The sequence below is a fragment of the Chionomys nivalis genome, chromosome 11 (assembly GCF_950005125.1).
Source record: "Chionomys nivalis chromosome 11, mChiNiv1.1, whole genome shotgun sequence".
NCBI classification, from domain to species: domain Eukaryota; kingdom Metazoa; phylum Chordata; class Mammalia; order Rodentia; family Cricetidae; genus Chionomys; species Chionomys nivalis.
In genome coordinates, this window is record NC_080096.1 from 46,870,576 (window position 1) to 46,891,040 (window position 20,465).

Sequence of the window (20,465 nt, forward strand, 5' to 3'; positions counted from 1 at the left end):
TACTCTATGGTCATCACAGTACTCTACGGTCATCACAGTACCCCACGGTCATCACAGTACTCTACACCAGCCACCTCCAGACATTTTTCATGTTCTTAAACTAAAACCCCCTCACTCAACAAATATTATTTTCCTCTCCCCCTTCCTTTCAGCTCCTGGAAACCACCTTTCTATTTTTCCCCTCTAGGATTTTGAACTTTCTAGGTTCCATTTAAAATATAAATTTTAAGCTATGGAAAGTTGGGGACCAGAGAGCTAGCCAAGTAGTTCAGAACACTGGCTGCTCTTCCCAGGACCCAGAACCTATTTCACATACCAATTTCCTGCAGCCCACAGCTCTAGGTGTACCCAACACCTCTGGCCTCCAAGGGCACCCACACTCATGGGAACATCACAACTAAAAACACCCAACTAAAAACAGTAAAATTTTACTATGGATAAATGATAACACCATACAGAGTAAGGTTTTCAATAAAACCCATTTGATTTTTTTTTAACCCTCATTTTTAAGATTGGGAACAAAGAACAATGGCAGGTAGCTGAGAATTTCATCTTGGGGTTTCCATAGGACTATAGCCAAGCCAATGATGCCTTGATACCTCCCCTAAAACCTGCTCCTCCACTGAGAATCTGTGCTGTTAGGGCTAATATGCTCCTACTTCTGCCACAAAAACTACTGATTGTATGGTTTATTCTTCTCTCTGAGTCACATCTGTTAGACACATGGGAGACCGGGCTAAAAGATCCCCAAGAAATGTCAAGCTCATGGTCACATTTTAATGACATTTCTACCCTCCACAAAAATATCATCATTCCTGGCCCAATTCTCACTCGGAAATGATCTGTTTTGCATAATAAAAACATGAGTGAAGAAGCCTGTCTATTTTCCTGGGAAAAGAGGGCAGGAGGAAAGAAAAGCAACGGACTCCTTCTGAATGCACCTGGCAGTTATTCTGTACCGTCCTCAAGAGTGGAGAAGAATTAGATAGTATAGATCTGGATTTCTCCCATATCGCTAGCACCATGTACATAGATAGAGCCTTATGCCCGAATTCAAGGCTGCATGATGGATGATAGGAAAACTGAGCTAAACCATTTGGGTTGTGAGACAGAGATTCACGGCCATCTAAATTTATCTGTGATGTAATACAAGAATGTACATCAGCTCATATATAAGGCCCAGTTCTGTTAACTGAAAACTAATGTGGCCAGATATAAGATACTACAGACCAAAGGGTTATGTATTAGGATGGGGCAAGCATCCTCCACGATCCTTACACTTTCCAACTGGGATCCATTTACATGAGCAAACACTTCAGGGATGATAAGAGCAGCACTCTGGGAAGAACATGATGGCCCACATTCTTCTGGGGGAGATGCGTTCACACATGAATCACCCAAGGAACATGGCAGCTGCTTCAGGATGTTGGCTGCCTGCCCCAGAAGCTGACGCGGAGGGAGCAGTCTACAGGGACCCACCTTCAGCATGGAATGTCATCAGGAGAGTGGAGCTAAGTACCCCATCCCTCTGACTTCAGAGCCCAGTGACAACTCTGGCATATTTTCTTTCTCCCCCCAGACAGCTCAGACTTCGGTTGAAAAACACTGCTCCTATTGTCCAAAAGCCGGTCAATTTTTATTAGAAAAGACATTCCCAAAGCAGTGCCCTCCAGACGGTCTTATAAATATGACGGGAAAACAATGCATGAAATGATTTAATGATAATTTGTAATAATCCCAGTAAGAGTTTTATAATAAATCTTTTTCATAAAATGATGGAAAAGGGAGGATTTATGAGTCTGTTTCCATTAAACTCCTGTCAAGGATATGTCAAGAATTCCCAAGGTATACAATTTTTAAAAGTGGAAGAAAACTGCAAAATTAGCCAAAGAATGTCCCCAGCTCTGGTCTAGATTGTAAATGTCCTCCAAAGGTCGCGTGTTAAAGGCTTGGTCCCAGCCTGTGGCATTACTTGGAGATGATGAAACCTATGTGTGGCCTAGTGGGTTGACCGTAGGTCATTGAGGGATGTCCTTGAGTGGGTATTAGGACCCTGGGCCCTACCACTCTGTCAGCTTCCTGGCCACCATGAAGGGAGATGTTTGTCTCCACTTGTCCTCCCTTACCTATGATCTACCTCAACACAGACCCAAAAGCATCGAAACTGAATACATTGTTCCTATTCCAGAGTCAACTTGGCACAGGAAAAAGAGTCCCAGCGAGGGACTGCTGATATTGTGTTGGTCTATGAACATGTTCTGTGGACTGTCTTAATAAAGTTAACTGATGTGAAAAGACCAAATCCACTTGTGGGCAGCACCATTCCCTAGGCAGAGGATACTGAACTGAAAGAGTGGAGAAGCTGAGTTGAACACAAGTAAGCAGCTGTGGATGTGTGTGATCTTCCTCTCTGCTCTTGGCTAGGAATGGATGGGACTAGCTGTCTTGAGTTCCTGATGTTGTCACTTCCTCTAGTAACGGACCATAACCTGGAACTGGGAGCTAAATTAGAGCCCTTCTCCCCTAAGCTGCTTTGGGTTAGGGTATTTTATCAAAGCAGCAGAAATGAAACAGAGATACTCAGTCTCTCTAAGGCCCAGATTCCTGGGAGCAAGTAGAAATAGATCATTTGCATAGGGGACTACTTACATTGTCCGCTATGTGGAAGCTACTCTAGAATCATTCAGAATTATTGCTATACTTTTTATTACGTTGTTATAATCAGTGTTGCTAACAGCACTGATTCTGTGGTAAAACCTAAGAGCCATACATGCTGTTTGATGATATAAACACTTCTTAGAAGCCTCTCCTAAGGGATCGTGCCCATCCTTTCTTCTCACATTCTGGGACGACAGTTATGTCTCCAAGAATGCCAAGAGCAGAAACCTGATTATGAAAAAGAAGACACTGTTTGAAAAAAATATCCATGAAGAATTACATGAGAAAATAGACATACAATTTTGACCTTCATTTGGGCAGAGGAGAAGAGAAGCAGGGCATATCCAGATGTGTTCCTTTGTTTCCTATTTCTTCTCCATCCTATAATACTCAGCTACTGTCCCCATTGAGTTGTATGGAGTACATCACTCATTTATCTATCATGTACTGTGGTAGTCTGGATGTAACTGATCCCCATAATCTTATAGGAAGAGGCAGTATTAGGAGATGTGGCTATGTTGGAGTGGGTATGGCCTTGTTAGAGGAAGTGTTTCGTTGTAGAATATTATTTTAAGGTGTTTATTTTTGTTTATGTCATGGAACATTTGTTTAATGATGTAAAGATGTGTTGCTTTTGTTTATGCTGCATTTGTTTAACTCTGTGAAGCTGCGATTTGTTGCCTGTCTAAAACACCTGATGGTCTAATAAAGAGCTGAACAGTCAATAGCGAGGCAGGAGAAAGGATAGGGTGGCCTGGCAGGCAGAGAGAGTAGGAGTAGAAATGTGGGGGAAAGGAGACAAAGCAAGATAGAACAAGGGGCCAGTCACCCAGCCACCCAGTCAGCTATGGAGTAAGAGAAAGGTAAAACCCCAGAGGCAAAAGGTAGATGGGTTAATTTAAAAAAATTTGGCAAGAAACAAGTCAAGCTTAGTCCAGGCATTTGTAAGTAGATATAAGCCTCTGTCATGATTTACTTGGGAGCAGAGTGGCAGGCTCCCAATGGGCCAAAAAGTAAAGAGCAAAGAATAAAAAACCAATGACAACATTTTGGCGTTCCAACATGGGACTTGAGTAAAAGAAATCCCAGCTACATAAGTGTGTCATGGTGGGAGTGGGTTTTGACGTTTCCAATGTCTTTGTAGACTTCCTGTTGCCTGCAAGATGCAAGGCTCTCAGCTACCTCTCCAATTCTGTGTCTGCCAACACACTGCTGCCACCATGCTCCCTAAATGGTGACAATGAACTGCATTTCTGAAATTGTAATCAAGTCACCCCAATTGAATGTTTTCTTTATAAGAGTTGCCATGGTAATAGTGTCTCTTCACAGCAATAAAACTCCAAACTAAGACAGAAGTTGGTATCAGGTACTGGGGTATTGTTGTGATAAGCCTGACCATGTTTTTGTTTGAAGGAATTTGGTCTTTGACATTTTGGGTTATGAAAGCAGTAGAATGCTTTAAACACTGCTCAATGGGCCATGCTAGTAGGCACATGGAATACAGTGGTGCTATGAGTTATTTGAACTGTCAGGGGCTCGCTCAAGAGGTTTCAGACAAAAAGAATTTTATTATGTTGCATAGAGATCATTCTTGTGATATTTTGGTGAAGAAAGTGGCTGTTTTGTGTCCTAATCCCTAGAGTTCTGCCTGAGGCTAAAATGAAGAGTTTTTGGATTACTGCCTTATGCTAACGTGAAGGTTTTGGATTAATTTCATTGGCAGAAGAAATCTCAAAACAGCCTAGCATAGACTCTGTTGTATGGTTATTAGTGGTAACTCTAATGAAGATTTATGATGAAAAGGAGCAAGCTGAGCAGGGTAAATTACAAAATGTAAAGTTTTCGGAGAAAGAGCACTAGGAATTGGAATGGAGCTAAATCCTGTGTTCCAGGAGATAAATGGATTAAGAAATGGAATAAAGGAGTGGTGACCTCAGGGCAAGACTTCACCCAGCTATGTTTCCATTTGTGAAAATGAACTACAGAGAAGCTTGGGGAAGGTATGGTGAGGCATACCTCTAATCCCAGCATTGAGAAGGCAGATGCTGGTGGATCTCTGAGTTTGAGGCCAGCCTGGTTGTCTTGGTTAGGGTTTTTATTGCTGTGAAGAGACACCATGACCACAGCTTCTTTTATAAGGGAAACATTTCATTGGGGTGGCTCGCTTACAGTTGCAGAGGTTTAGTCCATTATCTTCATGGTGAGAGCATGGCAGTGTGTGCCAGATGTGAGGCTTGAGTCACTGAGAGTCCTACATCTTGCAAACAGGAAGTCGACTGAAACACTGTGTGGTATTCTGAGCATAGGAAACCTCAAAGCCTGCCCCCACAGTGACACACTTCCTCCAGCAAGGCCATACCTATTCCAACAAAGGCACACCTCCTAATAGCGTCACTCCCTATGAGATTATGGGGGCCAAATACATTCAAACTACCACACTGGTCTATACACTAAGTTTCAGGACAGTCAAGCTTGGGCACTGAAGGACAGAAAGCTGGTGAAGATGTTATTAAATTAGGGGGGGGGCATGTTCAAGCTCCAGTAAACAGCAGAATTTGGCAACTTAGATTGCATGGTTCTGGTTTTAGGCTTAAGGACAGAAAAAAAAAAGGTTATGGAATTTGTGTCTGTGCTTAAAAGAAGTCATTGAGGCCAGGCATGTGTCAGAAGTGTCCCTAAATGGAGGCCTAATTGGAGAGGCCATTGTGTCAAGCTGTGAAATTGAAGCCTGGATTGCCTTGGAGTATCCATAATGTTAGAGATGCCAGAGTCCTCAGAAGAGCTGATGACAGGGAATGGAACCAGCCCAAGAGAAAGAAGTGTGTTGGAGATCTTAAGAGCATTTTGACATCAGACATGGAGGTACAGAGTTTGGAGTTCTCCCAGCTGGGTTTCAATCTTGTTTTTGCCCAATATTTTCTCACTATCCTCCCTTTCCTACATGTTGGAATGTCATTGTACATCCTATGCTATTAATATATATTGGAAGTATTAATCTGCTTTTTTATTTTTATTTTTACAGGTGATTACAGTTAAGAGATTTCATGAATCTCATAAGAGACTTTGAACTTTGGACTTTAAAACATTATTGAGATTGTGGTAGACTATGGGGACTTTTGAAGTTGGACTAAATGAATTTTGCATTATGATAGTGTTATAAGCCTATGGGAGCCAGGGACTAGAATGTGGTAGTCTAAATGTAATTGACCCCCATAATCTCCTAGGGAGTGACACTATTAGGAGGTGTGGCTTTGTTGGAATGGCTATGACCTCGCTGGAGAAAGTGTCACTGTGGGGGCAGGCTTTGAGGTTTCCTATGCTGAGGATATTGCCCAGTGTCTCAGTTGACTTCCTGTCGCCTGCAAGATGTAGGGTTTGCAGCTGCTTCTCCAGTACCATGTCTGCCTGCAGGCCACCATTCTCCCCACCATGATGATAATTGACTGAACCTCTGAAACTGTAAGCGAGCCACCCCAATTAAATGTTTTCTTTCTAAGAGTTGCTATGCTCTTGGTGTCTCTTTACAGCAATAGAAACCCAGACTAAGACACGTACCCACTCTGGTTTCCTTCTCTTGCTAGACTATTAGAGAGGAGAGCACATGTTAATTGGTTACTCAGCTTACTACCACAGGAAAACAGGCCAGAAAGGATGTGTGGCCGACCCTGCCTCCAGGGGCGATTAGCTGGCACAGGAAGGAGCATGCAAGAAAACAGCAAAAGTGTGTGAGATAGCATAAGGGGGAAAAGAGGGAAAACAAGAAGATGCCAAATTTGGTCTGTAGATTCTGTAAAGACAAGAACTGAACTAGTTAAAACTGTCTACATTCACCAAAGGACAAGCTATTATTTGGAACAGGATTTAGTCTACATCCTTCTCCTGCTTAAAAAAAAAAATCATACAAATTTCTTAGGACCAGACTCACATAAGATACAAAGTTGGAAATATGTTAAATCACAGAATCAACTACTGTACTAAGTCTAATGAGCCAGAATATAATAGAAATGGCTTACAGTGGGTACTGAGGCCCAACGTTCTGGCTCTGCATTTTATTAGCTGAGTTACATTGCTCTGACTTGCTTTCCTATCTATAAAATGGACACAGCAGCGTGCGCCCAGGGTTTTGATGGAACTCAGCAGGAACCATTCAGGAAGAGTTGGCATGGCATCTGGGACTCACTAACCCCCCCAGAGAGTGGGGACTCTGATGCTTTCGCCAACTGCTTCAGTTCTGTGTGGTCCTGACACATAGTGAGTCTATGTGACCACTGACTGAAAGAGTGGATATGATTTGGGGGAGCAATGTTGATGTAAAGTACGGGAAAAGGTCCTTTAGGAGAATCCCTCCCTCCGAGTCCAGAAGATAAGCAAAGGTTACAGACAAGACACCCTTACAGGTCAGTCTATCCTAGCGTATTCCAGGGATCTGAGATGGTCAGGTGGAATTTAGGATCCATAAAAATGGACTCATTTGCAACAACAACAAAAAAAGAAAACAAAATTGGTGAGAAGTAAATCAGCCTTCCTTGTGACATCTGGAAGCTGAGCCAAGAGCTCCTGAGACATCTGGGGGCCTGAACCTCCTACTCGGCCGAGGCAGCAAGGTAGTTTTTCCGAGTCCATGAGCATCGTGCGCAGGACAACCAAGCAAAGCGACATTTAAGCACAGGCTCTTGGCAAGAGCTGCTCTGAAACAACATGGTCCGGAATGAAGGGTAATTAGGGAGTTTCTCACAGCCCTCCAGGAAATCGGGCCTGGCGCTGGAATGCCAAAGTTTGCAACCTTGTCTGAAGAAATCCTCCCACACCCCGCCGCCTCTTGATGATGTCTGTAATGGGTTGCAGAGCTCGCATGTGTGCGAGCTTCGCTGCCTCCTTTCGTGGGTCCCTATTCTCAGAGATTTGCTTCATAGTGACCAACTTTCACATCCCCGGCCGGCTGAGGTGCAGTTTCAAGTTCAGACTCCCAGGAATAGGCTAGAGAGGACACAAGGCTGACCTTACCTCTGGTAGCTTTTAGTTGGGCCTACCAAGGAGCAGGCAAGGATTGTTTTGCTTGTTTTCCAGAATAAAGTCTTGTGCTTTTATACTCCTCCTTTGTGGCACCTCCCACTGCAGGATCGACATGATTTTGAGTAAATCTATGCAGACGAAAGTAATCATTTAAGGTCTCTCCCATTGAACTAGAGTTAAATACCTGTATAATGTACTTTCCTCATCTCTGTGATATCAGAATGAAGCGCTTAGGAGAGGAAGGATTTATCTGGGCACACAGCCTGAGCCATCTTGGAAAAATGGGAAGAAAAGGCATGGCAGGGGGCTCCATGCAGACTGTGTGGCAGGGACTTGTTACCTGGCATCAATCAGGAAACAGAGACCTAGGCCGGAGCCAGGAAAATCCATAACAGCCTAAAGTCTACCAGTGATCCTCTTCCTCCAGTTTGACCCTGCCTTTTAAAGGTTCCACAACCTTTCAAAAACTGTGCCATCTTGGGGACACAAGAGCCCACGGGATGTTTCACACTCAAATCTGTAACACCATTCAAAGATTAACCTGCATCTGTCTTGTTCATTATTGCCTCCTTATCTTCAGCCTCCAGCACAGAGATAACTGCAGTATTCGCTCAGTAAATCTCTGTTCATTAAACAAATCTAAGGAAACTTTATTATAACATTTTCATTTGATTTGAGATGATATAATCTAATATTAATATTAATTGAACCTGGGTTCAAACTTCAGGTTCACTCTCTTGTGACTTCGGGCAACTTGCCTAGGTCTATTCCGCTCCTGACATCACTGTGACAATAAAAATATAAGTATCCTGGTTTTGGAGTTAGATGTTCAAAGTCTAGCAGGATGGAGCTTCCTCTGGGGTGTGAGGTAGAACCCATTTCTTGCTTCTTACAGTTTCTGGGGGCTGCATTAAAAATGTTTGCTTCCACATTCTGAATTAACACATCCACTTAAACATTCAAACTACTGAGCCACCAGGACAGGAAAGTGAGGCTGATTCCTGGTCCTGAGGCTCTTAGTGTGGAATTCCGAGTCTTCCCAAAGCCACTTGCGCACTGAGCTTCCCGGCTGGCCCTGCCCCTACAAGAGGGAATCCAGGGAGAGCTTTACTTGAGATGAAGATGCTCAACACATACTCCTCTCCTGAGAGATGGAGGACTGTGAGAAGAACATACAGGGATGAAGACATGTTCTAGCAAGAGACAAGGAACACGGGTGAACACCGATGTGGAAGGGGGAGTCAAGGAAATAGTGATGTCTGACCTGGGCCAATTATCAACAGCAAAAGACTGGGCAGGGGGCGGGGGCAGATTCTCACCAGAGCAAACAGCCAAGTGTGACAAATGACTGAAATAGGGTGGGGACAGTGGAAAGCTTGGCACTACAGTAGCATAGCTAGGAGAGTAACAGAGCAGCTAAGGCAGGGGCTGCCCCCCTTCACAGGCCCTTAGCCAGTGGTCTCTCCACCTAACAGCCCGATGGGCCTTTATTTGGGTTGACCAAGACCCTAAGTTCATGGCTGTCTATGATCCCTATAAGCACAATCCTGGTCCACAGCTTTCTAGATGGAGTTTAAAGCCAAACTCCAAAGCTACTACCAAAGTGGATCCCGTAGGAGGATCCCTCACAACCCCAGAAGGAAGCAGGCTGGAGTCCACCCATGGAACCTGCAGGAATGAGAAAGTCAGAGAAAGTCAAGGAAAATGGTACCAAAGGAGTAGGGAATCAAATCCTCATGGCAGGGGGAAGGTAAACATCTCTAAATATCTCTTTCAGTTTAAGTGGTGCAGAGGTCTGCCTGCATACACACTACCAAGCTGTTGGACTGTTCTGTCTGTTTGGGGCTAGGATTTTTTTTTAAAGGAAGTTGGTCACCTCCTGAGCACCCTACTGGCCTCCTTCCTCTCAGCTGAATGTCCCTTAAGAGCTGCAGACAAGGAGCCATGGTGTGAGGGACTGAAGTGGCAGGGACAAGAAAGCGTGCCTAATGGCGAGTCTCTCCTATGAGCAGCTTTAATGAATCAAGATAGACCACAAGCATCCCTAATCCTCCTCTTTTATGACAGAATCCCATAGGCCTCCTTTTGGAAAGTCCATTTGCAAAACTGAATGGGTTTGTTGAGCAGACTAACAAAAGTCTCAGAGAAAGCCTGATGTTGGAGGGAGCTGCTTCTAGACCAGTAGCATGCTTGTTTAAAAAGGATTACCTTACAACAATTGAGGTGGGCAGAGAAAGAAAGAGTACCAGCAGACCTTGAGGAGAAGAAAGAACAGTTCAAAGAGCTCCACCAGCTAAGAGCTTGGCTTTCCAGAGATGCTGAAGGGAGCCTGTGTGCTGGGTGCAGAGCTAGCACAGGGCACAGGACAAGATGAAGTTCAGGATAAAATGGCAGTGTCTGGCTCATTGAGTCCTCCATGCATGGACCAATTATTATCTCCGAGCAGAGATTCTCTGGTTTGTCCATTGCTGGCCTCTGTGTAAGCATGAGTAGATGTCGCTGAAGACTCAAACTGCTCAACTTGAGAATCTTCACTACCATGTGGCAATGCCGGGGATTTGATGAGAAAGCACTTCAGTTAGATGCCAGTTTTGAAGATGGGACACAAAGTGGAGTAAGCTCTCAGAGAGCCAAGTTCCAGGAGGACCTTCAGCGTGCTAGGTGTCAAAGTACCTTGTCACCTTTAAGCCCTGCCATTGTTCCAAATTTATATAATTAGGAGCACAATATAATGACACTGCTGCCTTATTTTGTCCAGCTGATAATGGATTTCTAAGCTACAGGTCACCCAATACAATTAATGCAGACTACTTGTGTGTCAAGGATGAATCAAGCCGGAAGCGGAGGCAACCACCCCTGAACTAGGGACTTGCCATGGCTCTTGATGGTGAAGCTCTGGGTTAAGGTGCCAAGTCCAGGTCTGTATGTCATGGTGTGCAAGTAGCCACCCTAGCTCTGCACAGACAGACAACACCACAGGTGTTCTTCTTGGCCAGGAAAACAATTTTAGGCAATAGATACAACCACAAAAGGAAGCCAGGACTCGGGGTAAAGTCCAGACAGAGTCTGTACTAGTCAGAGCCAATGTCTCTGTAATGTATAAAGTTCCAAGCTGAGAAAGAAAGCCAAATCTCCATTAAACAATGCTCTCAAGCCCATTTGTCACCACAGAGAACTATCTGTAGTTGGCGGCTGACCTTACAATTTCTTTGCAGCCACAGGTTCCCTCCTTTCCGCTTCCTACGGGTACAATTTCCAGTCAATTTCTCCAAAAGAAACATTTGGCTTGGGTAAAGAACCTGCAATTGAACCTGTGAAGGGAACGGGGCTCTCAAGACATTCATTCCAGTGTCCCATGTTGGTCCTGAGGATGAGCCACTGAGTCCACTTTAGCTGGTACTTCCTTCTGAAACATTTGTTTCAGAAACCTCCACCCCCACCCCCTGCTGGTCCATCAGTAGCAGCTTTCAAGGGGAGGCTGTGGAGGTCAGCTGGGAGGGATGGGTTAGAAGAAAAGTATCCTCGTGTGCCTAGTAGGGCTTTTCTTTCATTCCTTCTTCATGTGGATGCAGGGAGACAGTGTGCTCAGCTGGCAGACTGGGCAGAAAGGCCCAAAGACCATGGCCGGGATCCTGGCACCACCCTAAGAATCACACATACTTCCTACATTCCCACAGGACCTTCATCTTATCTCCCCATCACTGGTCACCACTAAAGCATTGAGTACACTCTTAATTTCTACAACCCAGTGATCCCTCTCTTTGTGTGCCAGCCTGACAGTGGACTTCATTTTTATTCCTACCAGCTTGCCTATGTGGTTAGGGAATGGGCTCCACCTGCCATAGCTCCATCTCTGAAAGCAAGCAACCCAAAGGCTTTAACGATATATCTGGATATTGCTATTTGCAATGAAGCTCCAAGTTCATGGAACAAGGAGCAGGATCCCTTTCCTGACTGGTCTATGGATTCTAATTGCTCAAATACGACCCAGAAAAGAAATCAATGAAGATTTAAGCAATGAATAAGTGGATTACTTAAGCAGCTCTCTAATTCTAGATGGGGATGAAAGACCAGTCCCCATTAATCATATAACACAACATGACAGCAAGAACCACTAGGAAGCTCCCATGTTTTCTGCAAGGCTCTCCTGAACAAGTGAAAGATCCTGAGTGGGTTTTCCCCTGCCCACTACCCAGCGACTCAATAGATACTGCTTTTTTTCTCAAAAAGCAACTATTATCACAGACATTGCTTGTGCAGAGACCGCACACCGGGCCGGTGAGTTTTTCACCAGCAGCCTTAGACCTTTCTGGCCCATTCATGTTTCTTGGTACTGAGAATGGGAGGCTGGTGATTTGCACGTGGCCTGAATGTGAGGACTCCATAGTTGTCACAAGGAACTTGCACCGTAAGTTCACACACTGAAAGCATCTGCCACAGCAGCTGCCACAGAATAAGCACTAAGCAAACTGAGTTGTCTGGTGTTCTTTGTCTCCTCTCCCCATTCAAACTATTCCATAAACATGCGTTAGAATTCTACTGCCTCCTAGGTCTTGTTTGGCTACCTGATAAGAAGAGGAATAACAGTAATACCATTTGAAAAATATAGATTCAATTCAATGCTAAAAAAAGGTATCTCTGTCTCTCTGTCTCTCTCTCTGTCTCTGTCTCCCTGTCTCTCTGTCTCTCTCTCTTTGTCTCTCTCTGTCTCTCTCTGTCTCTGTCTCTCTCTCTGTCTCTCTCTGTCTCTGTCTCTCTCTGTCTCTCTGTCTCTCTCTCTGTCTCTCTCTGTCCCCTGCTGGCATTCTGAAATGCCTAAGAACACTTGCTATCTACTGTGCTCTCCTATAAAGTATTCTCTCCTCAGACAGGAAACACACTCCCAGTGAGGCTTTTAGTGACAGGAGAGCTGGTCACAAAAGGAAATGATGGAGGTGACTTTTCACTTGTTAAGGGTTTAAACAGGTTTGTGTGATTGAATTCCTGGTGCCTGGTTGGTAGCACTGTTTGGGGAGGTGGTGGAACTGTTAGGAGGCAGGATGAAGCTAGAAGTAGTGGGTCTCTTGTGGGTTATTGCCAAGTCCAAGTTCTAATCTGACTTCTCTGTCCCCAGGTCTACAAGCAGCCTCACAGTACCACAGCCACAACCGTGAGCCTCCCAATTCCACTGCCACAGCTCTGAACCACCATGAACTCTGCCTTGACTTCCCTACCATGATGGACTGTACCCTCACAAACTGTCAGCCTGAACAGGGTTGCCCCACTTCCTTTGAGATATTTTTTTATGGTGATAAGAAAAGGACACAAACTCCTTTTCCCTTTACAGTCTCAGAACTCAGAATCACACCCGAGCTAAAGGAGAAACCCAGCAGGTTGCTGGACATGAGTATTTGAACATCTGAAGTATCAAAATAGCCTCTTGCATATAGTATGGTGAGTTCATATTTTTATCCACCTTCATTGAGGATTTAATAAGGACTAGAGTCTGTACCCTTATCACTATCAGCCCCACCACCCAAAACCAAGATAGATTTGTAGAAATCCACCTATAAAGCTCTCCCAGCCTTGAGGGAAGATGGGTGTTTAAAGCACCTAGTTAGTTAAGAGAAGAATATACAGAAAAAAAATCCATTTCTGGATCCTAATTCTACAAATAGTACCCAGAGAAAGAATTAATAAGAATTTAAACAATGTATCGCTGGCTGGCTGGCTGGCTGGCTGGATGGATGGATGGATAAATGAATGAATGAATGAGGCAATGGAAATTTCGAGGAGAAAGAATGAGCTCCTTGCAGAAGGTGGGGGATGGGTATGAGCAAAGGAAGAGCAAAGGATGAGCCATATTGAGAAAGAGGAAACACTAGAAGAAGCAGAAATCCAGCTAGGGATAGCAGCAAGTCAAGGGGGACTAAAAAGAAACAAGGCTGGAGGCAGACAGAGCCAGCACACCTGGGCTCTGCCCTGCCTAGGCCATAGGATCTCCTCAGACCAGCCAAAGCATATGGCAGGCCTTAATTAATGCAAAGCCACAACTCCGCGCCAGGAACATGCTCCCCACGTGCACATAGGAAGCTGCTGTCTGTACACATAGGCAATTACAAGCATTCTGAATGCTGGGTCCTGAACCCCACAAGCACATCAAATGCTGGTCCAGAAAGGTCACCCAGCCAACAGCTCTGATCAGTCTTGGCTTAGGCTGAAGCAAATCCCCCAAACAAGGTACCCTGGATGCAGAGACAGGAAGGTCAGGAACGGCCCCGTTTCACATCTTGAAGCATTTTAACCATGTGGAACATTTTAGAGGAAGAAGAGAAAAAGAAAAGGAAAAAAAAAGTTCTTCAGAAATAATTCCAAATAATTAAACGTTAAGTCATCACAATGTGAGCCAGGGGTTCATTGCAGGTGCCTCCTCCTCTCCCTGTTGATGTGGACAGAGATTCGTTACAAGGAAGAGCAGGCCGGGCTTAGGGGTGAGCTTTATCTTCTCCCTCCTCCTCTGGCCCGTGTTTTCCCCTCCATGTACCTTTGTCGACATCACTTGAAATGTTCCAGGATGAGGTAGGCACTAGCTCAGCAGTGACTGACAGCTCTGTTTCTGGAACGAGAAAGAAGGGGGAGGGCATTATTCCATAAGGTCACTTCCGGGCTGGTAGAAGTATTACATCCTAAGGGCTTTCCTTCCGAGACAAACTGCCATGGTATTATGACTTAGTATAAGTGAGGCAGCTCCAGCGGCCAGCTGTGGTCCCCATCACAGAGGCCTCTGAGCCAGCCAGGCTGCAGGCCAGACCTTGACTTTAAAATTCTACCCTGAGGGTTAAAATGTAAAGAACTATGTCAACAGAAAACCATACCGACAGAGACAACCACATTTTATCAAGAGTCTTGCCAGAAGACCAGCCTCGGACTGATGCATTCAGAAGTCCTATCAGGGGACAGTGTTGCCTTGCCTGCTGCTTTCCTGTACTGGGTGTACGACTCTATGGGCAGAGAAATTCAGTTCTTGACACTGCCTCTTTAAGTCAAGGCAAATGAAAGCGAGGCATTTGAACGCGCAGTGTCATCTGTGGTAACTACACTTAAACAGTAATTTTCAAAGTCACCATAATTTAAAGCAAGTATGCAAATCAACCCTCTAAAGGACACAATATACTATGAAGATTTAAAAACCTTTCAATAATAGACTCTGCTACACATAGAATGGCTTTCTTGTTTCTATAAAGTTCAAGGCAAGCATGGCATCATTTTACACACATTAGGGTTGTTGTAACTTCCCCTTGGGCTATATACAAATGACACCCATATGGTATTGTAGAACATTAGTGTTGGGTAGGCTCTGAGGGGACCAAGGTCATCAGACACCGCACATATGATGTCACCCCACCTTCAGTCCCTTGCAAACATCATCAATCTATTATGATTCCTTTCGCCTATTAAACCCAGCATCTGTGATACAGTCTTTGCAAGGTAGGGTATTTTAAGTAGCCACTAAAACCAGGTCTGAATTGGAAATAAGCTGAACTTCCAAAGTAACTAGAATCCCTGACATTGGAGCACAGTGCCTGGCTTACCCACAAGCCTCCTGGTGGCCTGGGCTGCCTAGTACTGAGGCTGTGAGAGCCACCCCATCTCTGGATCTCACTTGTCTAGAAATAAGCACATTCCATATTTCCTTATCAACAGCTGGGCCTCCACCAACTGGCTAGAGATGGCACATGTCCTTGTCCTTCGTGCCACAGACTAATGTCCGTCGACGGAAACCTTGCCAAGATCACTTCTAGCCTGTCCGCAGAAACACATGGGCACTAGGCAGACCTTCCCTGTCCTCGAACAGGCAGGAAGGAAAGAGACATGTGCCACATGCCCTGCCCATGGTCCTGGTCTGCTCCTTCATCCTACAGATTTGTCAAGGGCAGCTGAAGGCAGGTGAGCAGCAGTGTATCTAACAGCATGTTACATGCCGAACTGTGAATCCCCAAAGAAAGATGACCCAAGTAAGAAACCACTGATAGTGAATCCACAGAGGGAGGATTTTTCTCCTGACTTCTGCCCAAGGATGGGCGCCTTTGCAGGTGCAATTACTAGGAAGTATTAATAGACATGGAGTCTCCACTGCATCCTGACTCCCATCTACTGTCACCCACTCTGGCTCCTCCCACCACGACAGTTCCTTGGGCTATAGGACAGATCGCTATGACCCATCTGATGAAAAACAACACTCCTGGGAGCCTGGGAACAGAAGCATGCCGGCCAACTAGGGTGGCAACACGGGCAAGGAGCAAAGGTTGGGTGAGGGGTGGGGACTAAGACAGACCTTGAGAGCATTTACGGGAAGTGTTTGCAAAGCTTCCTCTTACTGCTTCTCACCGTGAAGCTGCCAGGAATCCAGGGTCCCTTTTATAGCATCAGCTCCGCAGGAAGCAAAGGCTGTGCCACTCTGTGTTTCCAACCTGAGTTTGGATTGCTGATTGTATTTAATTTCGGACAAATGACAAAAGTACAAATCGGGGAAACTGTTCCCCAAGTGTCCCTAGACACTAATTACCAGTTGCTTCGTGGGCAATGGCAAGGATAATTTGGGCTTTCAAGCTCATTACCTAATTAGGCTGATTCTGAGAGATGTTTCTTAGCTCAAAAGCCACTCTTTCAGCTTCTCACAGAAAGTAATAACTCAAGCAGATGAGATATTTTAAATATCAATCATAACTCCATGAGATATGGTATTTTTAAGATTGGTTTTTATTATTTCTGTGTGTGTGTGTGTGTGCGCGTGTGTTTGTGCGGGGGTGTGCCACTTGTGTGAGGGTGTCCACGGAGTTCAGAAGAGGACATTGAATCCCCTGTAGCTGGAGTCACAGGCAATTGTGCACCACCCAGTGAATTGAACTCAGGTGTGTTGCAAGAGCTCTTAACCACTGGGTGGGTCCCCCAGTCCTGAAAAGTGATTATTTTTAAAAGGCAGTTTTAGTATCATTTTTAAAAGAGAGGCTGAATATTTTACTTGAAATCAGCCATTCTTCTTCCCTATAGTAGATATTCAACACACACACACACACACACACACACACACACACACCAATAAAGTAAAAGAGTTGGATGCAGGAAGTGATAACAAGTTGATCAGCTGGACATGTTACAGCATTTAAATATAGGATTTGACCCTAAAATTAAAAATGCAATAGATGTACATCAGCTAGAGACAGAGGGCTATAAGACAACACAAAGGACGAATGTATACCACAATGGGGAAAAGGGATGCTAAAAATGCAAGGGGAAGAAACAAAGACAAAGGCATCTGTGACTAGCAATCAGAAAGCATTCAATGGCTTTACTTATCTACAGCCACAACAAGGCTTTCTAGTTAGAGGCTTCTAGGTTTTTCCTTGTTATCAGTTGTGTGTGTGTGTGTCAGTTTTCTTCAAGACAAAAATACAGCATCTAGCCTGTTACTGAGGAAGCAAGATCTCTCTGAGGACAGTGCAAAATTCCAAGGGAAACTTCAAAATGGGTTAATGTTGATCTTACTCAAGGGAGTGAAGCGGTGTTCGTCATCTCTCACCAGCCCTTGAGGCCACAAGGCGCTGAACGGATGCTCAGTACAGTAGCAGATTAGTTTGTTTCTGGCTGCATGGTAAGCAGGCAAAGGCAGAGTGAAAAGAGAAGCATGCTGCAAAATGCTTGTTCGGAAACTGGTCCTAAGACTCTCTCGGGAAGTGCCACTTCCAACTTCCTCCTGGTGGCTGCAGACACCTAGAGGTCTAAGGACATCAACACACTTCACTCTTAGATTTCTATCGTCATGTGACTTTTCATTCCACTTTCTTCCCCTAGAAGGTGCCTCCTGGCCATGTTTCCTTTCCCCCATCCTTCTGCATCTTCATCCATGGTGTTATCCATCTCTTTTTCCTGGTTTTCTTGGCCTACATATGGTCCAATTTCATATTCTATAGTCCATTTTATAGTAAAAATCTATGTAGCAAGGCCATTGGCTATTCCAAAAAAAAAAAAAAAAAAAAAAAAAGGTAAGCGATTCAAGAAAGCAGCCTTTAGCATTGCTTTTTCAGCACTGTCTGAGAATTTATTCTTGAGTTTTGCTAAATAAATGAAGCCTTGGTTGAGTCCTATACACAAGGGATGGAATTAAGTTGTACTGACTGTTCCCTAAAGCCACAGGACATATAGTAGCAGTGTGGAAGATGAATGACCAGAAGGAACAAAAGGACTTTTTTTTTCACCGAGAACTTAATGCCTCTGAGTTCACTTGTTCATTGATCCAATGCCTATCCATCCATCTAGCCATTCAACAAATATTTACTGAGCTCTGACCCAGACAAGCTCAGCGGTAGCGAACGAAACCAAGGCAGTGCTTGCTTCACAGAGCTCGAGGTCTGGAATGAACATAGGAAAATAAAGAATTTAAACAGAGTGAACAAATGCTGTGGGGGCTTGGCAGGGAAGGGCGAGCAGAGTCTCAGAAGAGCTAGTCCTGACTGAAAGTGCTGCTCTTAAGCCTTCTGTGGTTGGTGGCAAGTTCAGTCATTAGGATGGCACCTGCTCAATCTTCCAGATGTCTCCTTTGAAGGTTTTCTAGGAGTGAACAATTGCAAAGACCTAGTGAAGCCAGCAACCCCCTTCAGAAACTCTTGTCGCCAGAGGAAGGGCAGTCTTGGCTGGCATCTCTGTTCTGAGCACAGAGCTGCCTTTACCTGCACAGCTTGGGTGCTTGAGAGAGCCTTCTGTTGGAAACAGAGAGTCTGTCCCGGGTTATCTATCCTTGGTAGATTTTCAACCAGCATGGAGTCATTTGTGCTTTTATCTCCCTAGCAACGCTGGCACCTGCTGGGGTTGGACGGCTAACCTAACACATTAACACTTGTGCAGCAGGCTCTCAGCTTTCATTCCCTTTTACCTTTTAATTTATACTTGGTCACTAAGAGACAGAAAAATCATTGCTCATTCAGCATGATACCATGGAAAGTTTGATGATTTCCGCTCTAGTCTGCCTGTATAGAGATCTGTGTCAAAACCCAATACAGAAAAGTGGTTTTTTTTGGGGGGGGGGGCTGGTGCTGGAGTCTTACCATGAGGACTTGAGTTGGTGGGCCAGCATTCTGTCACTGAGTCACAAGCAATACAACATTTTGTTGTTGCTTTTGGAGATGGGGCTCTGCAAGGGAGTGGAGGATGGCCTTGAAGTCACTATCTTCCTGGGTTCTGTGGATCCAAACTCTAGCCCTCATACTCTCATGGCAAATACTTCATCCACTGAGCCATTTCTCCGGCCCCAAAGAGTATGTATCAAAACATAAAATTCCATCTCTGTGAACAAATGTCCTCGTGACACCAGTAAAATCTTTCTCATGTTGGAGCTTCAAACAGAATGATTCTATTTCGTGCAGCTTAAATCACAAGGGGACAACCATGCAATTCAATAGAAAAAATAAAATAAACATGGCGATTCAGTGATATTCATTTGCTACTAAAAAGGCAAAACCAAAAAAAATAGAAGAGCCTAACCTTTCTATTCTACACCTGTCGCTCCCTTTTACATCCTTGGCCTTCAAGCATTCCCTCCCTTTCGTTCTAGTTAGACCATAAATGTCTTGGGAGCAAGGATCGGAACTCTGACCTCCTCTGTGCCCACGCTGACTTCAGACAGCTCTGGGGAATGTCAAGGTGAGGTGAGGGAAGCAGGAGGCAAAGAACTGGTTTCTAAGTTGGACGTGTTCAAATCCTGGCTCTACCATAACCTGGCCATGACCCGGGGAAGAGTTGCTTCACACCCCCAGTGCCTACCTTGTTAAATGGGCCTAATTGTCATGATCACAGACTGTTCTCAGGATGCTTTGGAGATAGGTCAGGTGAGTCAGCCTTTTGCAAAGTAGCTCTGATGGCTGTGGATAAAGACTTTCGCTAACCACAGACCCGGCCAAAGGGTGTGCAACTCAACCACTCCAGAACCCAGGTGGGGAGTGTGGCAACCAGCAGAGATTCCTGGACTGGGCTTTTGCAACCCTTGAATCTCGCTGGGTGAGTCTGACATATTCCATAACCCAGCACTGGTCATTGACAGACCACTCAGGTGACAAGCTCAAATACTGACAGGCCTCCTAAGTGAGTGAAATAGGAAAAGGAGCAAAGGAATTGAGAACTTCGAAGTGGTTTCAAAATCAGAGAGAAAGGGAATGACATATTATTGGGGTAATTCCTCCAGTATTGAGATAGATTAATGGTTATTAACCAAGAAACAAACTGGTACTTCTAGAGAACCTTTCAAAGTCAAATGTTATTTTTAATTTGAAGAATTCCCCCCCCCCCCAATTGTTTGCCCACTAGTTTTGACACATAGATTTTAGGCTGACCGCGTCAGCAGCAAAGCAGAACTGTCTGAACCATTTTCTATGTTATACAGGCTCTCAATTCGTTTGTGGAACCCTTTGTGAGATGGGCAAGTTGAGCACACTCTAAAAGCAAGCCGTAATCCCACTTGAGGCACGGAAGGAGAGAGACGCAAACCCCTTTGCAGCCTTGATTCCCAGCCGCCTTAAGCACTCCCATGGAGAAGCCCACTTTGGATGCCAGTGAGAAAGCCATTAAGATCTCAAGCACCTCCTAGTGAGACAAGCACCTTGTATTTAGGCCTTACTTTTCCTTTCAAGAAAGGCAGCTCGCAAACAGGCATTATTAACTCCTGACTCCGTGTGGGAAGGCCCAAGGCCCAAGATTATCGCGGTCTGATTAGACTTGAAGAAACCCAGAGCTAGGCAGAAAAGCTTGCCTCAGGTCTCCTGACA

General features: G+C 44.8%; 1 protein-coding gene across 1 annotated transcript in view; it reads right to left on the bottom strand.

The window, feature by feature from the left end:
• The window catches only part of Ror1 (receptor tyrosine kinase like orphan receptor 1), a 351,511-nt gene that overhangs the window by 129,677 nt on the left and 201,369 nt on the right, over positions 1–20,465 (bottom strand). Inside the window, exon 2 of the mRNA XM_057785200.1 lies at positions 14,195–14,266. Coding sequence (XP_057641183.1) covers positions 14,195–14,266 — 72 coding nt within the window. The remainder of the gene's footprint in view (positions 1–14,194; positions 14,267–20,465) is intronic.